The sequence below is a fragment of the Lytechinus pictus genome, chromosome 12 (assembly GCF_037042905.1).
Source record: "Lytechinus pictus isolate F3 Inbred chromosome 12, Lp3.0, whole genome shotgun sequence".
Taxonomy (NCBI): domain Eukaryota; kingdom Metazoa; phylum Echinodermata; class Echinoidea; order Temnopleuroida; family Toxopneustidae; genus Lytechinus; species Lytechinus pictus.
This window is the reverse complement of record NC_087256.1, coordinates 160,035-181,355: the sequence shown is the minus strand read 5'-3', so window position 1 is coordinate 181,355 and position 21,321 is coordinate 160,035. Positions and strand designations below refer to the sequence as shown.

The 21,321-nt window shown below is 35.6% G+C and overlaps 1 protein-coding gene across 1 annotated transcript; it reads left to right on the top strand.

The window, feature by feature from the left end:
- Positions 1 to 470: 470 nt before the first annotated feature.
- Positions 471 to 19,796, top strand: LOC129273302 (large ribosomal subunit protein mL43-like). The gene is made up of 4 exons (XM_064107405.1): positions 471 to 716; positions 1,408 to 3,978; positions 10,411 to 10,520; positions 16,739 to 19,796. The coding sequence occupies exons 2-4, from the start codon at positions 3,971 to 3,973 to the stop codon at positions 17,050 to 17,052; spliced, it is 432 nt and encodes a 143-aa protein (XP_063963475.1). The 5' UTR covers positions 471 to 716; positions 1,408 to 3,970; the 3' UTR covers positions 17,053 to 19,796.
- Positions 19,797 to 21,321: the final 1,525 nt, after the last annotated feature.

Here is a 21,321-nt window from a genome sequence, read left to right as displayed (position 1 = left end):
AGTTTTCAGTTCAGCAAAGTTCATGGAACAAGCAGAGGCGTTCGGTGAGTAGATGATCTAGATGATAGGGTTAGGACCCAGGCGATGGTTCGTAAAGACTAAAGGCGTACCGCCTAACGTTATCGGTAACCCGGCCCATGCCATGGTGATGGTCAGGGAGCTCCCCGCTTGGCAAGCCTCACTCACAGTCACACTAGTACGACTCTCGAGCCGAGGTACCGTATTACATACTAACGGGCTAGCCTGGCCTGGGGCACCCAAGGGCCAAGCCAAGGGTTCATTACATGCCGCCGCGCACCGAAAAATCAAGCCATAGAAGTCGTGTGTTGTGGACCCAAGAAGTGAGATCCCAGCACGCGCTACCCAGCACTAGTTAGAAATCCACTGCCAAACGCGGTTCGTGGTGCGAGGTTAGTATAATACTATTACTAACCTCGCAATACGTGTGTGGCCTGGGGTAGGTACGCTACTCTAGCGCGAGAGGGCGCGATTTTCGCGTCATCATTTTCGCGTACGAAAATGGCGACAAGCTGCTTCGGGAGCCGGTGCGAGCAATAACGGCAAGCCCTACTTGAGTCTCCTGTCTAGGATGGTAAACGTATATCAATGGGAATGAAAACGATGACATCATCTTCCCAATGCATTCAGCTATACTGCACGGTAAGCTCTTGCGACGGAGGGTCGAGATCGGAACAAAAATTGCACTAAAACAGTCTGTAAGTACAGTTTATGCATCAAATCATCATTATATGTTATTTTCATGGAATTATCAGACATATTACGCTAAAAATACATATGCTACTCGAAAATTGAAGTCGTAAGCTTTCATTTCTTACCTCATTCATGGCAGCATTTCTTGCCACCATTTGCCACGGACGAATGTTAAACGCCCTTGCTATTTGTTTCGTGGGATTTTCGTGGGAAGTTTGGCGACGCGTTTCGCGGGCTAATTTATGGCGGCTGCTAGGGTTTTTGGTTGCCCGCGGTGTGTAGTCCTGCGCATTGGAATTTGTGTAGCAGACCGTCTACCGTGATATGTCTGGTATTTCTTTGATTTAAAAAAACTTTTTCTTTTTTATAAATTAGGAATTGAAAACCAGACACAAATGTAGAAATCAGAAATACATCCCACACTGACACACATTCATTTTGATTGAATAAAATATTGAAAAAAAATGGCAAATGACGCAACAACTTTCTTAATCTTCTCGAACCTAATTTTAGCCTTTACTTTAGTCTTGATTTATTATTTGATGATTATATTCTGTTGAAAATTCATGTAACATGATTTCTTTTGGCCTAATCAAACTTAAATTTTTTATTATTTTAAAAATGAATGGCCTAGATCTAATTTAATTCATTATCATTTTAATTTTCTTTTGTTTTCATATTTTTATTTTCATTCAGATTAATTTCTTACCTCCATTTGAGCATGGGAATACTTACTGATCTGAAGTCGAGGGGCCCAACAATGAACAGACTTGGGCTGCATGAGCCGTCGAATATCTGTGGTTCCAAGAAAGCGTGATGGAAATGCCGCCTTAAAAAAACCAACCCCACCTCTGCCTCTGGGCTTTGTTCTTGGCGATCCTGCATTCCATTCAGACTGCAACTTTAAGCAGGAATTGTTCTACCAACTACTTAATTATTCACAAATGTGAATTGCAGCTTTTAGATTGACAAGAAAGAAACAATTGATTTATCTCCCCCCCCCAACTGTCTTCTAACATTTTCTATCACCCCAAACTAACACTTTTTTTCTTGTATGTCTGTTTAAATATTTTTATTTAGACTTTATGTAATTTTTTCATGATTTATTTAAGAAGTATGAGCAAAAAAACAAACAATTTGGCACATGCAGTAGAGAAGAGAAGGAACTTAGTGTTGAAAAAGGATACACATACAGATCTGAATATTAAAATAAATTTAAAAAAGAAATGACAAATCCACACTGACACATGAAAGTATTCATTTTATTTTTTTTCCTTGTTGGCATTGGTTACATTAATTAACTCCACATAAAAATATAAATTGGATATTTTAACAGTATTAATGAAGTTGCTCAATAAAATTTAAAATTAGGTATTCTCATTGGAGGTAATGGTTGATACAGATGGGTGGGTGGACCTGCAGCCACTAGCGTACCTATGGGGGGGGGGCAGACTGCCCCCCCGACGAGTCACAACCCATGCAAGGGACGTATCCCTGCCCCCCCCCCCCCCCTGATGAGCCACCGGTGGCCCCCTCCTTTGAAGTTTAAGACCGAAAGTACGAAATCCTTTATTTGTGGTTGAAGACTTTTTTGCTTGTCAAATTTTTGGGCGGACGATTTTGCCCCCCCCCCCCCCCTGTGGAAAATCCTAGGTACGCTACTGCCTGCAGCTCTATTGTTTTATTAGATTTTCATTTTTTATTGCTGGGGGGGGGGGTATTATTTAGAGCTGAAGCCAAATGATCTTATGAGGCAATATGATGCATGTAAAGTGATTTATTAAACTTTTGAAATATCAATTAAGAACTGGAATGATGAATGATATGAATATAAGAAATATATTAAATGCATGTAAAGTGATTTATTAAACTTTTGAAATATCAATTAAGAACTGGAATGATGAATGTTATGAATATAAGAAATCTATTATATGCTAGTTCATCACAACTTTAGCTGGATCTTGCTGCAGAAAGTGCATCGTGTAGTTCTACAAATATCTCGGGTGAGAGGCAGTTTGGCAGAGCGGATGCAATGCTTCATAGGGCCCCTAACATTTCTGTGGTAAGGTCGAATCCAAACTGATGTTTTCATCAAATGATACAGCCTCCTGGCTACAAAAATTTCCTGTAGATGAAAGAGAAAACAAAATAATGAATGCAATGAAATTGGGAAAAAAGTGAGGCTAGAGGAGCAAAAACAAAAGCAAATGGTTGTAAAGTTAGTACAGGAGAGGAACAAAATGAGAAGAAAGGAACTCACAGAAAAGGAAACAAAACAGAGAGACAAACTTGAGACTAGCTCCTTTAAAAAAAGTTCTGTATGGTGTACTATGGATCTGTAAAAATATTTTAAAATTATGTAAAGTTTCAAGGATTGAGCATGCATAGGAAATCACGTAAAGGCAAGGATATCAAGTCACGAATAAAAACAAAAAATGAGGGGGGAATGGGAATTACATTACCCCCCCCCCCCCACCCCGCCTCTCCAAAAAAAAAAAAAAAAACGACTTTAATAACTTGTCAAAACTCTATCTAGTATCAGCTTATGTTATTATCCTTTTTAATGTTATTGTTAGGGATCGAGAGAAAGGATGAACGCGGGGGGGGGGGGGGGTGCATTTTTCGGATTCATACTTTCAGGCATCAGTGTACTGAAGGGGAACATTTAACATAGGACTAAAATTGCGGTGGACAGACAAGAAACAAGAAATGATGATTAAAATGAAAGAAAAAATTCTCGATCTCAAAACAACTTGAAAAAAGAAAGATGCAAAACCAAATGTTATCAACTCACTTACATATTATATTTGAAATCCATCCCAATGGTCTTCCATGTCGTAATTGTGCACTGTAATTCAGATAATCTAGTTAAAACATGTGAAATTAACTTCAAGTCTCAAATCAATCGTCTTGCACACTGTGCCTTGCAAAAAACAACAAAATACTCCGATATATGCGTATCATGAACGCACATGCATATTTATGAGCGCCGCGAAAATGACCAATCTCATTCACAAATGATGCGCACTTACGCTTCGTCACCATGCCGCGAGAAGCGTTTATGCGCGATGTAAAATCTCCGCCCCGAATTGGCAATCCCCGAATGCGCATGCGCGGTGGTGATTGATACTCGATGGTCGACAATTCGTTCGGAATGGATAATACTTAGAAATCATTTCTTAAAAAAATCATAACTTGAGTTATTCTTCATCATATGTCTTAATCAATGCATCATCGTAATGGGTGACACATTTTCTTTATGTTGAGGTAAGTTTCAACAGATTTGGATGAAGATTTGAATTATCAGTGGCGTACCTACCTGGGGCATGTTGCATGAAAGGGTCTTTCGTAGAACCATTCTACGTAGGAACGAGATATCGCTGAACTGTTTCACAAAGCCGATTAGGGCGATACGAAAAATGGTCCTTGGGCTTGGAAATTGGATTGTTGGAAAGACACCTCCACTCCAGACATGTGCTAGTCCTACATCACTCACACAACATGCGAGGTTAGTATACTAACCTCGCACAACGCATGTGATTTCATGACATAGTGCATTTTGACGTTTTCATTTATCACACGAATGTGACGGACTATGAAACGCCAAACCTTTCAATTAGGGTGTCTGAAGCCACACTGAAAAGTGTCAGCATAAGAGAGGCTGATTTAGGGGGAAATGTGGCACATTTTTTTCGGGAAGTTCAGGCTACTAGAAAAATGTGATCTGAATTGATTATTAACTTGTGTTTGGCATGTATGGAAAGAGAAAATTCAGGGGCTTCTTTTGACAGTAAGGACAAGTTTATATGATCATTTTCAATAAGGATTTAGAGATAAATTGCAAACCCTTATTTGTGTGTGTGTTGAGATTGCCATTTCCCCATGCGTTTTCTATGGGAAAATGAAATTTCTGTTTTGCACAATTTTTTTCACTTTGTCACAATTTTTCATTGTGATCTGGTTTCCAAATCTTTATAAAAATCATACCATCAGAAAGAGCATAAAAAATCCTATTGGACTCTTTATGGACAAGTTTTTGGCATTAATAATAAATTTATAACAGCTCTCGGAAGCTAAAAATTTGGATTTGTGTGTGTCCATTTCTTAACTACACAGTCTATGGCAGAGAAATGCTGAAAATTGACCTAATTTCATTCTTCTTTTTTGCAGCCAATAATCGGATTTTTTTCAAAAATGTTACATTTCTGTCAGTCTGAAGGTCATTTCTCTTCAAATTCACAAAGAAAATGTGATATTTTCTTGAAATAAGAAAATTAATATTTTTCTCCAGACACCCTATTTCAATATCTTTCCACTAGGCCTATGTTAATCTTGATCGTATGATTTAGTTCATTTTAAAAAGGAATTAGGAACTTATTTATAAAAGTGTTTTTATCGCTTACCTCCAAATCTCAACCAGGATACTTCGCTCGGTCCGTCCTTAGTCATCCTTCATACTGCGGTGGAAATTACGCAAACAACAATCGAAATGCGAATTTTTCCTATCGAACATTCTCGATTCAAGTCGTCGGCGCATAATAGGAAATTGTACCAAAAATCAACAGGTTGCATCTCATATACTTTAAAGAGGGTCCTATTTGGTCAAAGTCGTGAGAATTGAAATATTGTATAATTCGAACAATAAAAGAGAAATAGTGAGTGACATTATTGACTCTCTCATTTAGATATCAATGAATTGTGCATGTAACTGTTTTGTGATAAATAAGCGAAACTTTAATATGTCATAACTTTCTTATTTTACATCCGATTTTGATGAAGTTTTCAGCGGTTAATTGTTTCATAATTCTCTATTTATTCAAACATTTTTTTCTGGGATGCACTTGACCTTTAAGAGATTTTCCAATGAAAACAAAATGTTTTCTGTTGAAGTATAAAACCAGTGGCGTACCTAGGATTTTCCACGGGGGGGGGGGGGGGGGGGGGGGCAAAATCGGCCGCCAAAAAATTTGACAAGCAAAAAAAAAAAAAAACGGTCTTCAATAAAAGGGAGAGAAGAAAAGAAGGGAGAACGAAAATGGGGAAAGGGAGAGAATGATGAAGGGTATAGGAAAATATCAAGTTTGAAGATCTAAATATTAACACTAAAACAAAATTGGACTTCCATATTTTATTCATAAAAATACCGTCTTTTTCATGATTATAAAGGTTCAACTTCCCTGCTCTAGGTCTATACTTCAACATAAATCTACTGGCGCTTCGCGCTTGAATTCTGGAGGTCATTCCTTTTTTAAAAGTATAGGTAATCTGTCGGACTTTTCATAAAGTCCGAAATTCAAATCTTAAGCGCAAATGCGCTCGCATTATTTTTCATTTAGATACAGTCCTGTCATCAATATCAAAAATTATAAGCACGAGCTTCGCGCTGGACTTCCATATTTTATTCATAAACATACCGTCTTTTTCATGATTATAAAGGTTCAACGTCCCTGTTCTAGGTCTATACTTCAACATAAATCTACTGGCGCTTCGCGCTTGAATTCTGGAGGTCATTCCTTTTTTAAAAGTATAGGTAATCTGTCGGACTTTTCATAAAGTCCGAAATTCAAATCTTAAGCGTAAATGCGCTCGCATTATTTTTCATTTAGATACAGTCCTGTCATCAATATCAAAAATTATAAGCACGAGCTTCGCGCTGGCATCATTTTTGTAAGTGACATTTATGATGTTGTTCATATTTATAAAGTGCTTAGAATGTCCATTTGTTGAGGTTTAAATGTCCAAAAATTCAGCGCTCGCATAATTTGTAAGGTAAAAAGGCCCACCATTTTAATTGATATACAAATGTGCTTACACAACGTCCAGAATGCAGTTCGGAATATTGAAAATAACTGTTGGTCTCGCTATTTCTGCCCGTGCGACAAGCATTTATCATTTTGAATCATGAGATTCACCTTTAAAATATGATGAAAAAGTATCGTTAAGACTGAAGCTCACGTTTCATGCTTGCATTTTGATCCGTTAGCTTATGATAATAATGGTGACTTCATTAATATATTTTAGCGGACATGTCCACCTTTTGGTGCTTCAAGAAAAATAAACACAACACACAAATAATAATAGAAAACGAACAAGAATACAATGGATAGTTACCTATCCCACTCATGAATTCTTATTCAACAGTCCCCAAAACGTTTTGTGTTAGCTTATTTCATATATATATATATATGTCTCCTCATTATGGTTATAAAAAATGCTCAGAATGTTTTATTTTCAAGTCCTTGTATCATCAGAATTTTCAGCTCGGGCAGCTCTATCGCATTTTGATTACTATCCTGTTGATTTATTTACTTGAACAAAATATTTAAAATGTCCAGCTTTTAGAACAGATATCAAAAAAAGGTATTCACCTTTGATCATAGATGAGGAAGAAGAAAAAAGTGAAAAAAAATAGGAAACAAACTAACGAATTAATGTGACACAATTTTTCTTCATTTCAAGGCGACTCTTTACATTTCATCATCGCTGATGGCACTACAATCGAAAATACCGCTTGACAGCAAAAAAAAAAAAAAAAAAAAACAGAAACAGGAAAATAATGCTGAGCGTCTAAAATGCAGCTAGCAGTACAAGCTGCAGATCGTAAACAAACGTCTTGTGAATAATATCGCGCGCCCTCTTTAGGCAAAAGTTGATATCCACGATCATACTGCGGCATCTACGTGAAGATCACGAGAAAATGCTTTTATTTTATTAAAAAACACACCAAAGAGAAGTCAAGAAACGATCCATATGGTTCGGTAAGTGTCATAGCACAATTAGAAACATTATTTAAAAAGGAATGGCATAGTTATTTTAGTAAAAAGTGTGTGAAAGATTCGCGTGCACCATGTGCATATGAATCCTTCGCAGGCGAGATGCATTGATCCCATGAGTGGTCCTACGTAGGCTACCTCGGGCCACTCACACTAATAATACGAGGTTAGTACCGTATATATACTAACCTCGTACAAGGGACCGTGTTTGACCCTGGATTTCGAAGTAGTCGGCAAATATCGCTTCATTGCTGAAGTAATATTTGCCGAAACTCCTTCTCGCTACGCACCGGGGCTCTTTCCGGTAAGTAGCAATACATAACAAAATTATACATATGATTTTGAAATAATTTCATTACAAAAAGAGCAAATTTCGCTTACCTCGGCCTAGCAAGTGACTTCGTTTGTCTCTTCTACGGAAATACAAGGAAGCCCGTTGGTGGCGCTAATAAATTTCACAACCTTGATTCAGCTCCTCGGTAATTTTATAACCGTGTCTAAATTCTTTGAATGCGCAATTCTTATGATTAATTTACTAATTATGGGCACCAATAAATGAAATACCTTCAAAAACATAATTCAAGATTACTATTGGCGATGATAACACTTTTTTGCAATTAATTTAAAGCGATGACTAATAAAAAAAAATTGAAAAAATACACATGCCTGGAAAGAAACCAGCAGTACAAGCTTTAACGAACGTCAATAATACGGTATACCAAAGTCTATACAATGAAAAGATTGGACACTTCATGGACTTCGCGTAATGCCTTGCGTCGATTTGCGTGTAAAATAATGTAGATGCCTAGTCTTTCCCTTGTCATGTCTTTGATATGAATATAAATCGCGCGCCCTCTTTAGGCCAAAATATGATGTTGTCGTTCGACAAGCCGCGCGACGTCAAGAGCAAGAAAAGATGAGGAACAGAGGGGAATTGTTTATTCTAACGTAAAATTTTGCAGCCTTACTTCATGTTTTTACCTATTTCATAATGTTTGTACCTTCTTTTCTTCTGACTTTCTGCTCCACTCCTTCCCTTCACTCCCCTCTCTTTCTCTCTATCCCTTTCCACCCCCTCTCTCTCTATCTGCCTCTCCTCCTCCCCATCTCTTTCCTTTTTAGAATTCCGCAACACAAGTAGTTTCAATACCATACTTTATCCGTATTATTCATTTTGTAATTATCTTTGCTGTGTTGAATGGCTTAGAATGTCCGTTCGCGGGCCTGTTTCACGAGTATAATACTATAACCGTTATATAGGCCCCGCACTATGGCACTTCAGACACTCCAACACAGTAGCGGGGCCTATATCACAAGTATATTATTAAACTTGCATCCTAAGATAGTCGCGCAACAGGCCCCGTCCAATGCGCTTTTCCCAGCATTCGCACTTGTGTGGGGCTCGGATGACGGCTATTAGTATACTCGTTATCGAGGCCCCTTGCACTGTTATATCATGGAAAATAACATGGTCGTGGGGCTTGTTTCCCTGGCCGGTGAGAATTATCATGGGCGGCGCTGGAGGGGGAGGGCCTCCAATTTATTTTCCAAATAAACAAGGAGAGAGAATGATAAAAATGTGTATGTATTTACTTTTTCTGAAATTTATTTGTCGATTTACTTAAAATATAGTTATTAAGTGCCGTAGTGCGGGGCCTATATAACGGTTATAGTATTATACTCGTGAAACAGGCCCCGCGAACGGACATTCTAAGCCATTCAACACAGCAGCGGGGCCTATATCACGAGTATATATAGTGAGCTGAAGTTAGCAACCTAGATATTGAGGTATGATCGATTACAATTTTTTTCTCGAGCGGGGCCTATATCACGAGTATGCCGAGATAAGATTCCCACGGTGAAAGTAAACCTAAATCACATGTTTTCCTTTGCGTTTGGAGCCCAAACTAACGTAAATGGGCCCAAACAATATTAACCCCCCGTTTTTAATAAAGGTCCTTATATTTATTAAATAAATAGTACTAAATTTGAAAGAAAACATAAGAGCACGAGCGTTTACTTACCCAGTCTGTTTACGTCGCCATTTTGGAGTCTTGTGTTATCGATACCAAGATACCACACGCGTGTAGAGCTGCAGTCAACTTGGGGTGTTGCAAAAAACTTGCGATTGAACGCAAATCGAACTCATCTCCCAAAATTAGTAACAAGTTGTCAAATGAAATACTTTCAGAGAATTCTCAAGTTGAAAAAAAATATTTTAAAAATTGTATTTTTTCTGCGTCCTATACGTAACGGCACATCTTTTCTCTCTAAAAGGTCAAGGTTATATGTTACCATTTTTGCATGATTATACTTCTAGATATCTACCATCATGAGGGTATTCAATCTAATCGAAGTCATTTAACGCTATTTTTTTCAGGTCATTAAAGCCTCTGAAATGTCCAATACCGCAAATTCTTGTACTTGCCCTATGTTGGTATAGGTTGGTCTGAAATAGCCAAGTAAAGACAGGGTTAAGGCAATGTACTAATTTCTACAAGATTATTAATCATATCAATTCTAACATGCAAAAAGCAAAGAGTGTCACAACTTACCCCGCCTTCCCCTACATGTAAAAGTTAATCTGGAGTTCTTGTGCTGGAACCAGTGTTTCCACACCTCAAAAGTGGAAAGAATTACATGTGTCCCTTCCACTATTTAAAAAAAATCTACAGCAAAACCCTCTCTTTTGTCTCTTTTTTCTTCAAATTCTGGTTAGATTTGAACCTTGTCCTAATGTACCTATTTTTCGTCTACTAACTCACTGAGTTACGATTTGCTGAAACTGAACGCCATGGTTTTTAGTGTGATTATAAGATAATATTTTGACTAGTTAGCCTCAAGGCTATAGTGAATTTATTTTTTCTAATTATTATTTTTTGGCTGTATTAATAAAAACAAGTTTTATAATTTGTTTTGTTTCCAGAGATTATGTTGAAGAAGATATCATAGACTTTGCTCGTAAGAATCCACAGATTGTTCTTTACGTCACTCCACATAACAAGTTTTCTAATCCAAGGATAGTTGCTGAGTTTTGTGAGTATACTATATTCATACATTATTGTGTAATGGTATGTTACCTACATTCTCTATTAAAGATAAATGCCAGTTATTGTAATGCTCATTTTCTAGATGAGTTTGTACAGAATCCAATAAAATGGCTATCCAAATTTCTGTATTTTCTGCTATATTATAACAATTTAAACCTTGGTTTAAAGAACTTATCATGAAATCATGAGTTTGCTGCAATTACAATCGTTTATTTTATCTGTATTGTCTTGTTCTGATCAGCATGCAGGATGTAATAATGCTCAGCAATATCTTCCTAGTAAATAGTAGTATTGAGATATGGCATTTGCTGAGACAAATTACACCATAATAAACACATATTGGGTCAAAAAATCATTAAATGCATAAAAAGTAGCAATTGCTTTTGGGAGGCTGTTGCTTGGATTTTACTTAGCGATTAATAACTGCCAGCTGCCATTGCTTGACGATTATAAAGCAATTGCTATTAAAAGCAGATGCGCAAGGTGAAAATTTTGTTTACAATTTCATAAGTATTTGCTTGGATTTTTTCAAGCTCCGTCAGAGCAGCTTGAGTGTTTGCTTTCAAGATCAAGAGTCACGATGTTTGTGTTTTATGCACATGAGAGAAAAATTCAAGGACCTTTTGAAGTCAGGTTTAACTTAGACCACGGTTTAACTCTGTGCTAAAATTATGGGGAGCCAAAAATTCTGTTGATGTTGTATATTTTTTTGTTTACCATTTTGTTTCCTTTTGCTCTCATAATGAGGAAAAATACTTTGTCAGTTATCATTCCAAGACATTTATGAACAGTTTGGCTGTCATATGAGTTAGTAAATTGGATGTGTACTGTTTAGTATTTGTGTCCCAATTGGCTCTCTATTGTTAAACCTGAGTTTGGAATACGGGCCAAGGTGTACAGTACCCTACTTGTACATGTTTTTTTCCTAATAAGTGCAAACTGAATACCAAATATAAACTAGAACTTCAATCATATCAGAACGATGTGCATGCATTAACGCATGTAATTTTTTAGGTTTCGCAATAAAAAAGATAAGCATTAAAGCAATACCTGAAAATAAGAAATTTGAACGAATAGAAACGGGTACGTTGTGGATATTTTACAAAGATAAGCAATTTTGAAACATCCATATTAACAGATAATTACTGATGCGTGAAATGTGACTCATATATGCGCAATAATACCATAAGAAATCCCTGAAAATATTATCTATGCAAATAAATAGAAACAAGAAAGCTCTGGCAATTTATGTAAAGATAAGCAATTCTGAAACAGAGGGCGCTAACTCACTAATGGATAATAACAAATGCATGAAAGGCGGCTCAAAGTAGTGTGGAATATGATACAATTAGCAATTCATGAAAATATGAGATTTAAAAGAATAGAAACAAAGTTATATAGCAATGTATATAAAGATATAAAGTAATTTCGAAACATTAGAGGGCGCTATACATATAACAGATGATTACTGATGTGTGAAATTCAGCTCATATATGAAAGAGTTTGTTCCAAAATGGGCTAAATCCACTTTTGATATTTTTCTGTAAATTTAAGATAGTACTATCATCTTAGATTAATTAAATCATGTTTTCCAAAATCTAGCATTCATTTTCAATATTTAAAGAATTTTTAAAATTAATTTTTCATGGATTTAGCTCCTTTTGGAACAAAACCATAGTAAAATGTTTTGTTATGCCAATTTAAACATCTTTAATATTAGAAATTGAACATGAAACACATAAATAACGTTATGGCTAGCAGAGTATATCTTTTCTGATGTTTATCCATTGAAAATTTTAAAAAGAAAAAAAAAGGAGATATTTTGTTATTTCTAAAGGACAGTGACTTTTCGATATCTAATTCCAAAAGGAGCTTAATACAAAAATATTCATAAAAATTGTAAAATTCTGTTATTTTCATCAAAATTTGCACTGGTGTGAACATGTACCTAAAAAATTGAATGCATAAACTTTATGTAAAATAGGAAAAATAACCGATTTTGAATAACCATTTACCGTAGTGGATTTAGCTCCTTTCGGAACAAAACTGTTTTGGATATACAGTGTAACTCGGTTTTTGTATTAACAAAAAAAGATTTTTGTCAAGTGGATTTAGCCCCTTTTGGAATCAAGCTCTTCATATGCGCAATAATACCGTAAGAAATGACTGAAGATATGAGATTTGAATTAGTAGAAACAATTAAGTAAATAGCAATCTATGCAAACATTTTCAAAACATTAGAGGGCACTATGTCTAAAAGTAATGGACACTGATCTGTGAAAAACCATTGAATTTTGAGGGATGATACCATAAACCAAACCATGAAAATATGAGATAGAAATGAATGAAAACAGGGAAGTTACAGCTATTTTACGATTTTCTGACTTTGTATGTCAGTAAATATGAAGTTTTTAAAGTCCTATTTTGGAATTGAATTTAGGGCATGAAGATGACATTTTGAAGGGCAAGTCATATTTTCATATGAAAGAGCAACTCTTAAACAATCCACAGCAATTTGTTAGAAGTCTGTAGCATGCAAGAGATACGAAAGGATTAGGAATGGTATGCAAATGGACTTGAAATTTACAAAATGGCGCGTGGATGGTCATGCATGAGTGATTTTGGAAAGCTGAATGTCAAGTGCACAACTAGGGGTGCTAAGAGAGTAACAGACCATGTCTGCCAAATTCTGAGGAATTTGGATGAGGAACGGGGCCAGGGCAGGAGCCCAATCAAACATTTTCAAATCATTAGAGCCTTTTTTTTAGAGGGCGCTATTTCTAAAAGTACTGATGCACATTTGAATTTTTAGGGATGATACCATAACCAAACCATGAAAATCTGAGACCGAAATGAATGAAAACAAGGAAGTTATCTAATGGCTATTTTCTGATTTTCCGACTGCACTTCATTATGAAGTATTTGAAGGGAAACTATTTTTTATTTGAATTTTTTAGGCATGAAGATGGTATTTTGAAGGACAAGTCATATAATAATATGAAAGAGCAACTCTTATACAATCTAAGGCAGTTTGTTAGAAGTCTAGCATATGAAGGAGACGATAGAATTAGGAACGGTATGAAAATTGACTTGAAATTTACAAAATGGTGCCTAAATGGTCATGTATGAGTGACTTTGGATAACGGAATGTCTGTCACCGTTCTCATTATACTTTCTAAAACTGGTTTACTGGAAACCTGTTCAGGAAACCAGTATGGAAGATCGCTTTGCTAGCGTTCCCATTTGATCACCCGAAAGTGGTTTTCACATAAAGCGTTCTTGTTGATATGGGAACACTCTCAGTGGGGTGACATGCTTCGCACGAAATTTGAAACCGCAGCATAGGCATTCCACACACAGTGTGTGATTAGCGTGCTCAAAATGTGCGAAGATCACTTCACGAAGAACGGTTGTGTCCTCACGTGCACTAAAACCAGTTTACTGAGGCGAAGTGATCTTGAAAACCACATCGCGTGGTGGTTTTCTGAACTGGTTTGGAAGATCGCTTCCAAGTCTGCTTCAACAGTTCTCACTAGGCGTTAAAATAGTTTCCACTAAACTAGTTTCCAGTAAACCAGTTTTAAGAACTTAGTGAGAACGTGGTCAATGTCACATCCGCACGACAAATTTGGCTTTGAAAAAAATGTACTAAAGAATAATCAGATTTTTTCAAAGTCTTATGATTTTTTTTAACTACCCATTATATAAAACTACTATACTCATTTGGTCAATTTCTAGATTAGTTAAGGAATGGCAAAGTTGAGAAGAAATGCATGTTTGCCAGGTTGACATCAGCTAGGTCAAATTTGGACACATCTGGGGCCTGTTGCATAAAACTTTTTACCTGAGAAAACTCAGGTATTTTTTACCTGAGTTTTTGCCCTGTGTTAAAGTCAATGGCAGAAATCAGACTAACCTTAGTTTTCAGTTTTTACCGGAGTTTTCTCGGGTAAAAAGTTTTATGCAACAGGCTACTACTGCTAACAGACACTTTTTAGTTGGAATTTTGTTATGCTATGGGAGGTAGACCCTGTATGGGTCTATCATGTGCATACCAAAACATTTAATCTAGCTACCGCTATTTTTGTGCAATGGACCAAAAGTCCAAAACCTGAAAGAGGTGAAAAGTGGCACCTAACCATGAATTAATAATTCAATTCAATTAAAAAATGGTCTTTATTGATAATCAGGAGCTGGAAAATTCATGTTTACAAGTTGGTGTTGGCACAATAAGTTATATACATGTAGTAAAAAAACATAGTATAATGCATTAAAAAGGCTATTCATTAAAAAAGCTAATGCAATTCAGATATAAGGCAATGTATGTATGAAATGCAATGAATGAATGAATGAAACATGATAATGGCAGACTTGAAGGAGAGGAGACTGGGACTTATTTTATAAGATGGTGAGGTGACCATTGTCCATTGCCTTTCCTAGTCGACACACTCATCTTTTGTTGAGTATGTCAACCAGATTTCACAAAATGATATACAGGACTATCGACAAAGCACGCTGCACGAGCGGATCGACCGAGCCAGGTCTTAATAAAAAAAAACGATCAACAAAGAAGGCTACAGTGTTAGACGTGTAAAAAAAAATAAAAGAATTGGGAGGGTAAATGAAAGAATGGAAAGAAAGAAAAGACGAAAGAAAAGAGGTGAATTGAGCAGAAAGAAAGAAAAAAATGAAGGGGAAATGAAGGAAAATAATATAAAAATAAAAGAAAGTTAAAATATTAGGATAAAATTTTAAAAAAGAAAGAATAAAAGAGAAAAAAGTTTTCTGTCATTCTTTGAAATGAATATAGAAAGAAAGAAAAGGAAGGGAAGATGAATAAATGTGTGAAAGACAAAATAAAGGAGAGAAAGGAAAAAAGAAAGTAAGAATAAAGGAGGAAGAAAGAATGAAGGAACGAAACAAAGAAGAAAAAGAGGAAGGGAAGGAGGAAGGAAGGAATGAAGGGAGGGAAAGAAAGAATAAGGGAAAAATAAAATAAAGAACGAAAGAAAGTCCTGAGGAAAGAGGGGGAGGAAAGAATGAAGGAAGAGAATGAAAAAAAGAACATAATGGAAGGAGAGAAAGAACGAAAAACAAGGGAGAGGAAGGATCAGGAAAGAAAGATAGATGGAACAAAAAGGGGCAAGCAGGAAGGATAGAAAAGAAAGAAAGAGGAAAAAGGTTCAAACTGCAAAAAAAAAATCCAATCATCTAACAAAAATCATATTTGGTGTACCGTGTTTTTGTCTCACCCACCAGAGGTGAAGGCGAGACTGAGGGATCCAAATGTCGTCCGTCACAAACCTTATGACACGTAACTCCACAACCGTAAGTCACTTTTCAACCAAACTTGGATGGTAGATGGACTGGGGGACCTGCATGTTATGCTGCAGTCGAAGGTCACATGATCAAGGTCAAAGGTCTATTAAGGTCAATGAACTTTGGCCATATTGGGGATATTTGAATTACTATCATAACTGTTAGTGTATTGGTCTAGTTCATAAAACTTGGACATAAGAGTTATCAAGTATCACTGAACATCCTGTGCGAGTTTCAGGTCACATGACCAAAGTCAAAGGTCAATGGACTTTGGCCATGTTGGGGGTATTTGTTGAATTTATGACCATCATATCTCTGAAAGTGTATGGATCTAGATCATAAAACTTGGACATAAGAGTAATCAAGTATCACTGAACATCCCATGTGAGTTTCAGGTCACATGACCAAAGTCATAGGTCATTAATTTTATTTCAAGATCATTGAACTTTGGCCATTTTGGAGGTAATTATTAGATTGCTGTAATAACTTTCAAAGTTTATAGATATAGTTTATAAAATGTGGATATAGGGGCAATCAAGTATTACTGACAGGTCTTTATAGGTCGCATGATCAAGGTCAAATGGCATTCATTGTCAATTAACGTAGTATTGTATCATTATATTAATGGTGTTTTTTGTGAATAATTATTTTATAGTAGTTTTCAAAGTCAGCACTGCTGCTATATTGAATCGCGCGATGCAGGTGAGACTGCCAGAGTAACACATGGGACAAGAAAAAAATGCAAGATTCGGCTAGCTCGCTGTTACTGCAACTTCTACATTTTGCCCACAAACCACAGATTTTGTGTCCTCATTGAGTTTGTTAGAACATAATGTGATGAGATTATTTCATAATTTTTTGTTTGTTTTCACCATTTCTTGGCAGTGAATGGCACCAAGCGATCTGTTCAGCTGAGCAAACTAGACAGAGAAGAGGTTTCTTCACAGGTTGAACTTTTACGTACTCAGTCAGGAAATGAGGTGGTTCGATTGCGCAAGTCTCAGCATACTGACTTCCCCAGTATTCAAGGTGCCTGGCATCCATTTATAAACAAACCAACAAACCTGAACATCACTGAGTTCCCATCTAATGAACCTACCTTTGCTCACCCAAAGACAAAGACTTGGGATGTTCTTGATAAACATCAAGTGGAGGAACATCTTAGGGAAGTTATCAAACAAAAAGAGTCTGGATCATGAAAGCTTCAATACTATCTCAAACATTAAAAATGCTCTCAGACCTTCTGTTGGAAAAACCTCTGATGAAACCATTGATGACATTTGTTTGATTATGATTCTTGTAGATCCTTTCGGAGAAACATCACAAGAAAGTATCATGTTAAGTCATCTGTTTTGATTTATTTAAAGCTTTTGTATCAAAATAAAGTGAAACTTTTGATCTATTACATACCACACAATAGTAATTTTTCACTTGACAAAAGTTGTTTTTACAATTTATTTGTGATCAAGATAATAAAATGGTAAAGGGTTCAAAAGATTTTGTTGTGTAATTGGGTCAAGATCACACTTTTCACAGGCCAAGCACATTAACAGCTTGTAAACAAAACACAGTACTCTTTTTGTTCAGATACCACACACCCACCAAAAATCAAACAGTTTCCATGCTAGGGCCTTTTTTTAAGGTCACTCTCTCTCCATTTGGTTATTCCTGCTGTTTTGAAACCTTATTCAGCCAATCAATACTTTGATTTCAGAAATTTATCTTTGTGGAAAAAGTGATTAGCTTGACCCAATTAAAAGGAACCCTGTACCACATACATGTATTAAGAGTAACATTCAGCTTATCATATACACTGTGAATATTATTTAGGTTCAAAATAAAAAGTTTTTGCACAATCAAGAGAAAACAGGAGAAGAAAATTATGTTCAAGGTATCTTTCCACACACAACTTCACTTATTTATCCAAAAAAAAAAAATAGTTCATACAAAAAGAAACATACAAGTGTAACTTTTACTCTTTCCAGTGGTTCAATGAGTTTAATTTGACTTTAGAATGAAGTGGTTAAATATTTTTTTGAGAATATGTTATAGAATTTAACTAGAGATGCTCGCCGGTTCGCGCGGCCGAGTACATGTATCCCCCGAACCCACTGCATCATCCATTATTGTGATATATAGAGCTCACACAGAAATTTGACAAATACAATTATCATGGCAACAATGACACTGCCCACATTTTGCCCGTGGGTACCAAATTTGATGACAATAATATGATGCAGCAGCTTGACTCTGCAGAACCTAAAGTATTGTCCATTAGCACCTGTTGGGAATACAATTAGTAGTACATCATGTCTTTATTAGAGATCAAGAACCAGGCCCGGCAACCTATCAGGTTGGCCGGCAGGTTAAATTAACATTATTACATGATAGTTAAAGGTCAAGTCCACCTCAGAAAAATGTTGATTTAAATCAATAGAGAAAAATCAAACAAGCATAATGCTGAAAATTTCATCAAAATGGATGTAAAATAAGAAAGTTATGACATTTTAAAAGTTAGCTTATTTTTCACAAAATAGTTATATGCACAATTTAGTCACATGCAAATGAGAGAATCGATGATGTCCCTCACTATTTCGTTTTTTATTGTTTGAATTATACAATATTTCAATTTTTACAGATTTGACAGTAAGGATCAACTTGACTGAACCATAAAATGTTAAACAATGGTAATTCCACCTGTTCAGGGAGACATAAAACTTTGTTTCATAGGACAACGAGGAGAAAATAAGAATATTTCATGTTTCATATAATAAAATACAAAAGAAATAGTGAGTGAGTGATGTCATCAGTTCCTTCATTTGCATACCGACCGGGATGTTTATATAACTATCTTGTGAAATTAAACAAAACTTTAAAATGTCATAACTCTCTTATTTTACATCCAATTTTGATGAAATTTTCAATGCTATGCTTGTTGGATTTTCCTCTTTTTATTCAAATCATTTTTTTGTTGGGGTGGACTTGTCCTTTAAATCACAGTACATTATACAATACAATCATAATACATTATTATATTACTGTTCGATACAGTAATATAATGATAATAACATTAAATATCTAAAATATGTTATAAATAAATTAAAACAACGATGGAAGCATACACATGGTACGCAGTAAGATAGAGAGAGATAGAAAAAAAATAGAGGGAAAGTAGAAGTGACAGAGGGGGAGAGCGAGAGAAAAAAACGAAAATGCATTAGATAAATAGGATCGAAGAAGAGAGATTGGAATAATACATCATGATACTGTTCAATACAATAATATACAACAATGTTATGGAATTGTAAAAACAGCAATATATATAGATCCGACCAGAGATTTTGAGCAGTAGGATAGAAAGAGAGATAGAAAGATATGTACATAGAGGGAGAGAGAAAAAAAAACATAAGAAAAAGCAAAAAGATAAAGAGAAGAAGAGAGATCGGAATAATACATCATTTACTGATCAATACAATATACAACATTGTCATGAAATGGCAAAAAAATACAATATATGTAGTTGTAGATCCAAACAGTGGTAACAATAAAGATGTGTACAAGTGGCACTGGGGAGGTAGCATAAAGAGAAAGCGGGAGAGGGAGGGAGAGAGAGACTGAGTTTTTGGTAGAAGTAAGGGGGAGGGAGAGAATGGAACAATACTATCGTAACTTGTATACGAGCATGATCTTGGGTACAATATTAACTAAGTCTCTTCCTAAAATTGCATGAATTTATTGTGGTATGTTGGGTTGATATTAAGCAATGACAGATTTGAATATGGGTTAATATAATCAGATTGGTAAATTATCTGCTAAGGAACAGTCAATTTATTTAACATTAGGTTATATAAAAATCTATTATACTTTCATGTATTGGTCAATCTGCCATGTTGGCTCACGCTGCCTTGAAATATTACGTAAGAATTAAAAAGAACAGTCTTAACTATTTGGTCCAAAAAATCTGGATATCTGTGTGAGTGGGTACTGAGCTTGAGTATTTCTTTCATTCAATATTTATTTTGGGGGGTTATCAGAACATGTGAACCAATTTCAATGGATATGAGATTGCTCCTCCAACCTGTTGCCGTGATGTCTTGTACGAGTCCTGTGTATCTGTCTTGTTTATGTTGATGTGCGTTTTCGATATTTGTTTCGAATGGTACAGTAAGTTCGATGATAGTTTTATTATTGTTGTCAATGAAGCAAATATCTGTTTTTTGTTGGGTTGGTATTATGTGTGTTGGTATGGTGCCCCCATTGATATTTTCCCCTTCGATGTCTGCATAAACACTGTTGGTATTGCTTGTGGTGGGTTTTATGTTTTTTAGTATGATGTGTATTATGTTGTTATGGCACCAGGTATATGGGTTGAGTATCTTTTCGCAATTATTGAGAACATGGTGTAATGTACCAGTAGAGTTTCAATGATTACATTTGTCTGAGATTCTTTTCCTCCAACGGTAAAGGTTTTTGTTTGTAGAGAGACTATCAATTGCTGCATTAACCATGAATTTCATAACAATTAACATATATATATATATATATATATATATATACACAACAAAAAAAGTAAGTCCCCCCTTAAACAAACATCAATAATTTCTGAACCAATGCGAGTTTTTGATATATTTTTACATGAGCGTGTAGGTAATTTTATAAGCTACCCTCTGAGTAAACGTTATGGACGTATTTCACTTCATGCTTCAGTGAGCACCGTCAGAAGGCAAAAATGTCACTTTTCAAAAGTCACAAGCCAAATATCATGACTTTGATTCCATTTTATTGGAACTAATTCCACATTCTCATCATAAAAAATAGTCAGAAGGCTTGTAAAAGGTACTCTATAAAAGACGATACAACTTTTTTGGCTAAATTTCACGGTTGAATAAACACAAGTCCAAATTTGCTATAATTGGATTTTTTACACATTTATATCAATAAAAATGATAAAATATGATGACAGTTATTTTTGGAAGAGTTTCTTCAACAATATTCATCGTTTCACGGTTCAATGAACATTTATTGAAAACAAAAAATACGATTTTCAAATATCATAGGCAAGTATTGGTTCATTTTGGGAACTGAAAATGATCTTTTCTCAACTTGTTCGTTATGTTCACAACCAATTAACATGCTTCAATGATTAAAAGGCGTTTAATTAAATATCCACGCTTGAATGAACATGTGGAATGCGATTAGCTGTTTTGTACGTTATTGGAAAAAATGCAATTTGTTATTATGGATACCTGTCACAAACCTTGCATAGTTCATTTGATTTGATTTTTATGAAAATCCAGATGTTTAATGCATCAGTGAGCACACAATATTCGAAAATTATGCAAATGAGAAGAAAGTTCAAGGCCTTGGCCCCACTCTGTGTCGTATCAAATGGTTAATTTGGTGTGCGCGCCTTTTGGATAGTGTTACTCTGAAGCCATTTACGAAGTTTCATGAAATAACTATTGGCA

Bases quoted from the DNA above. Each gene is read 5' to 3' on its own strand.
- LOC129273302 (XM_064107405.1), top strand. The intron at 10,521-16,738 runs GTGAGTATACTA...ATTTCTTGGCAG, and splicing joins AAGGATAGTTGCTGAGTTTT to TGAATGGCACCAAGCGATCT.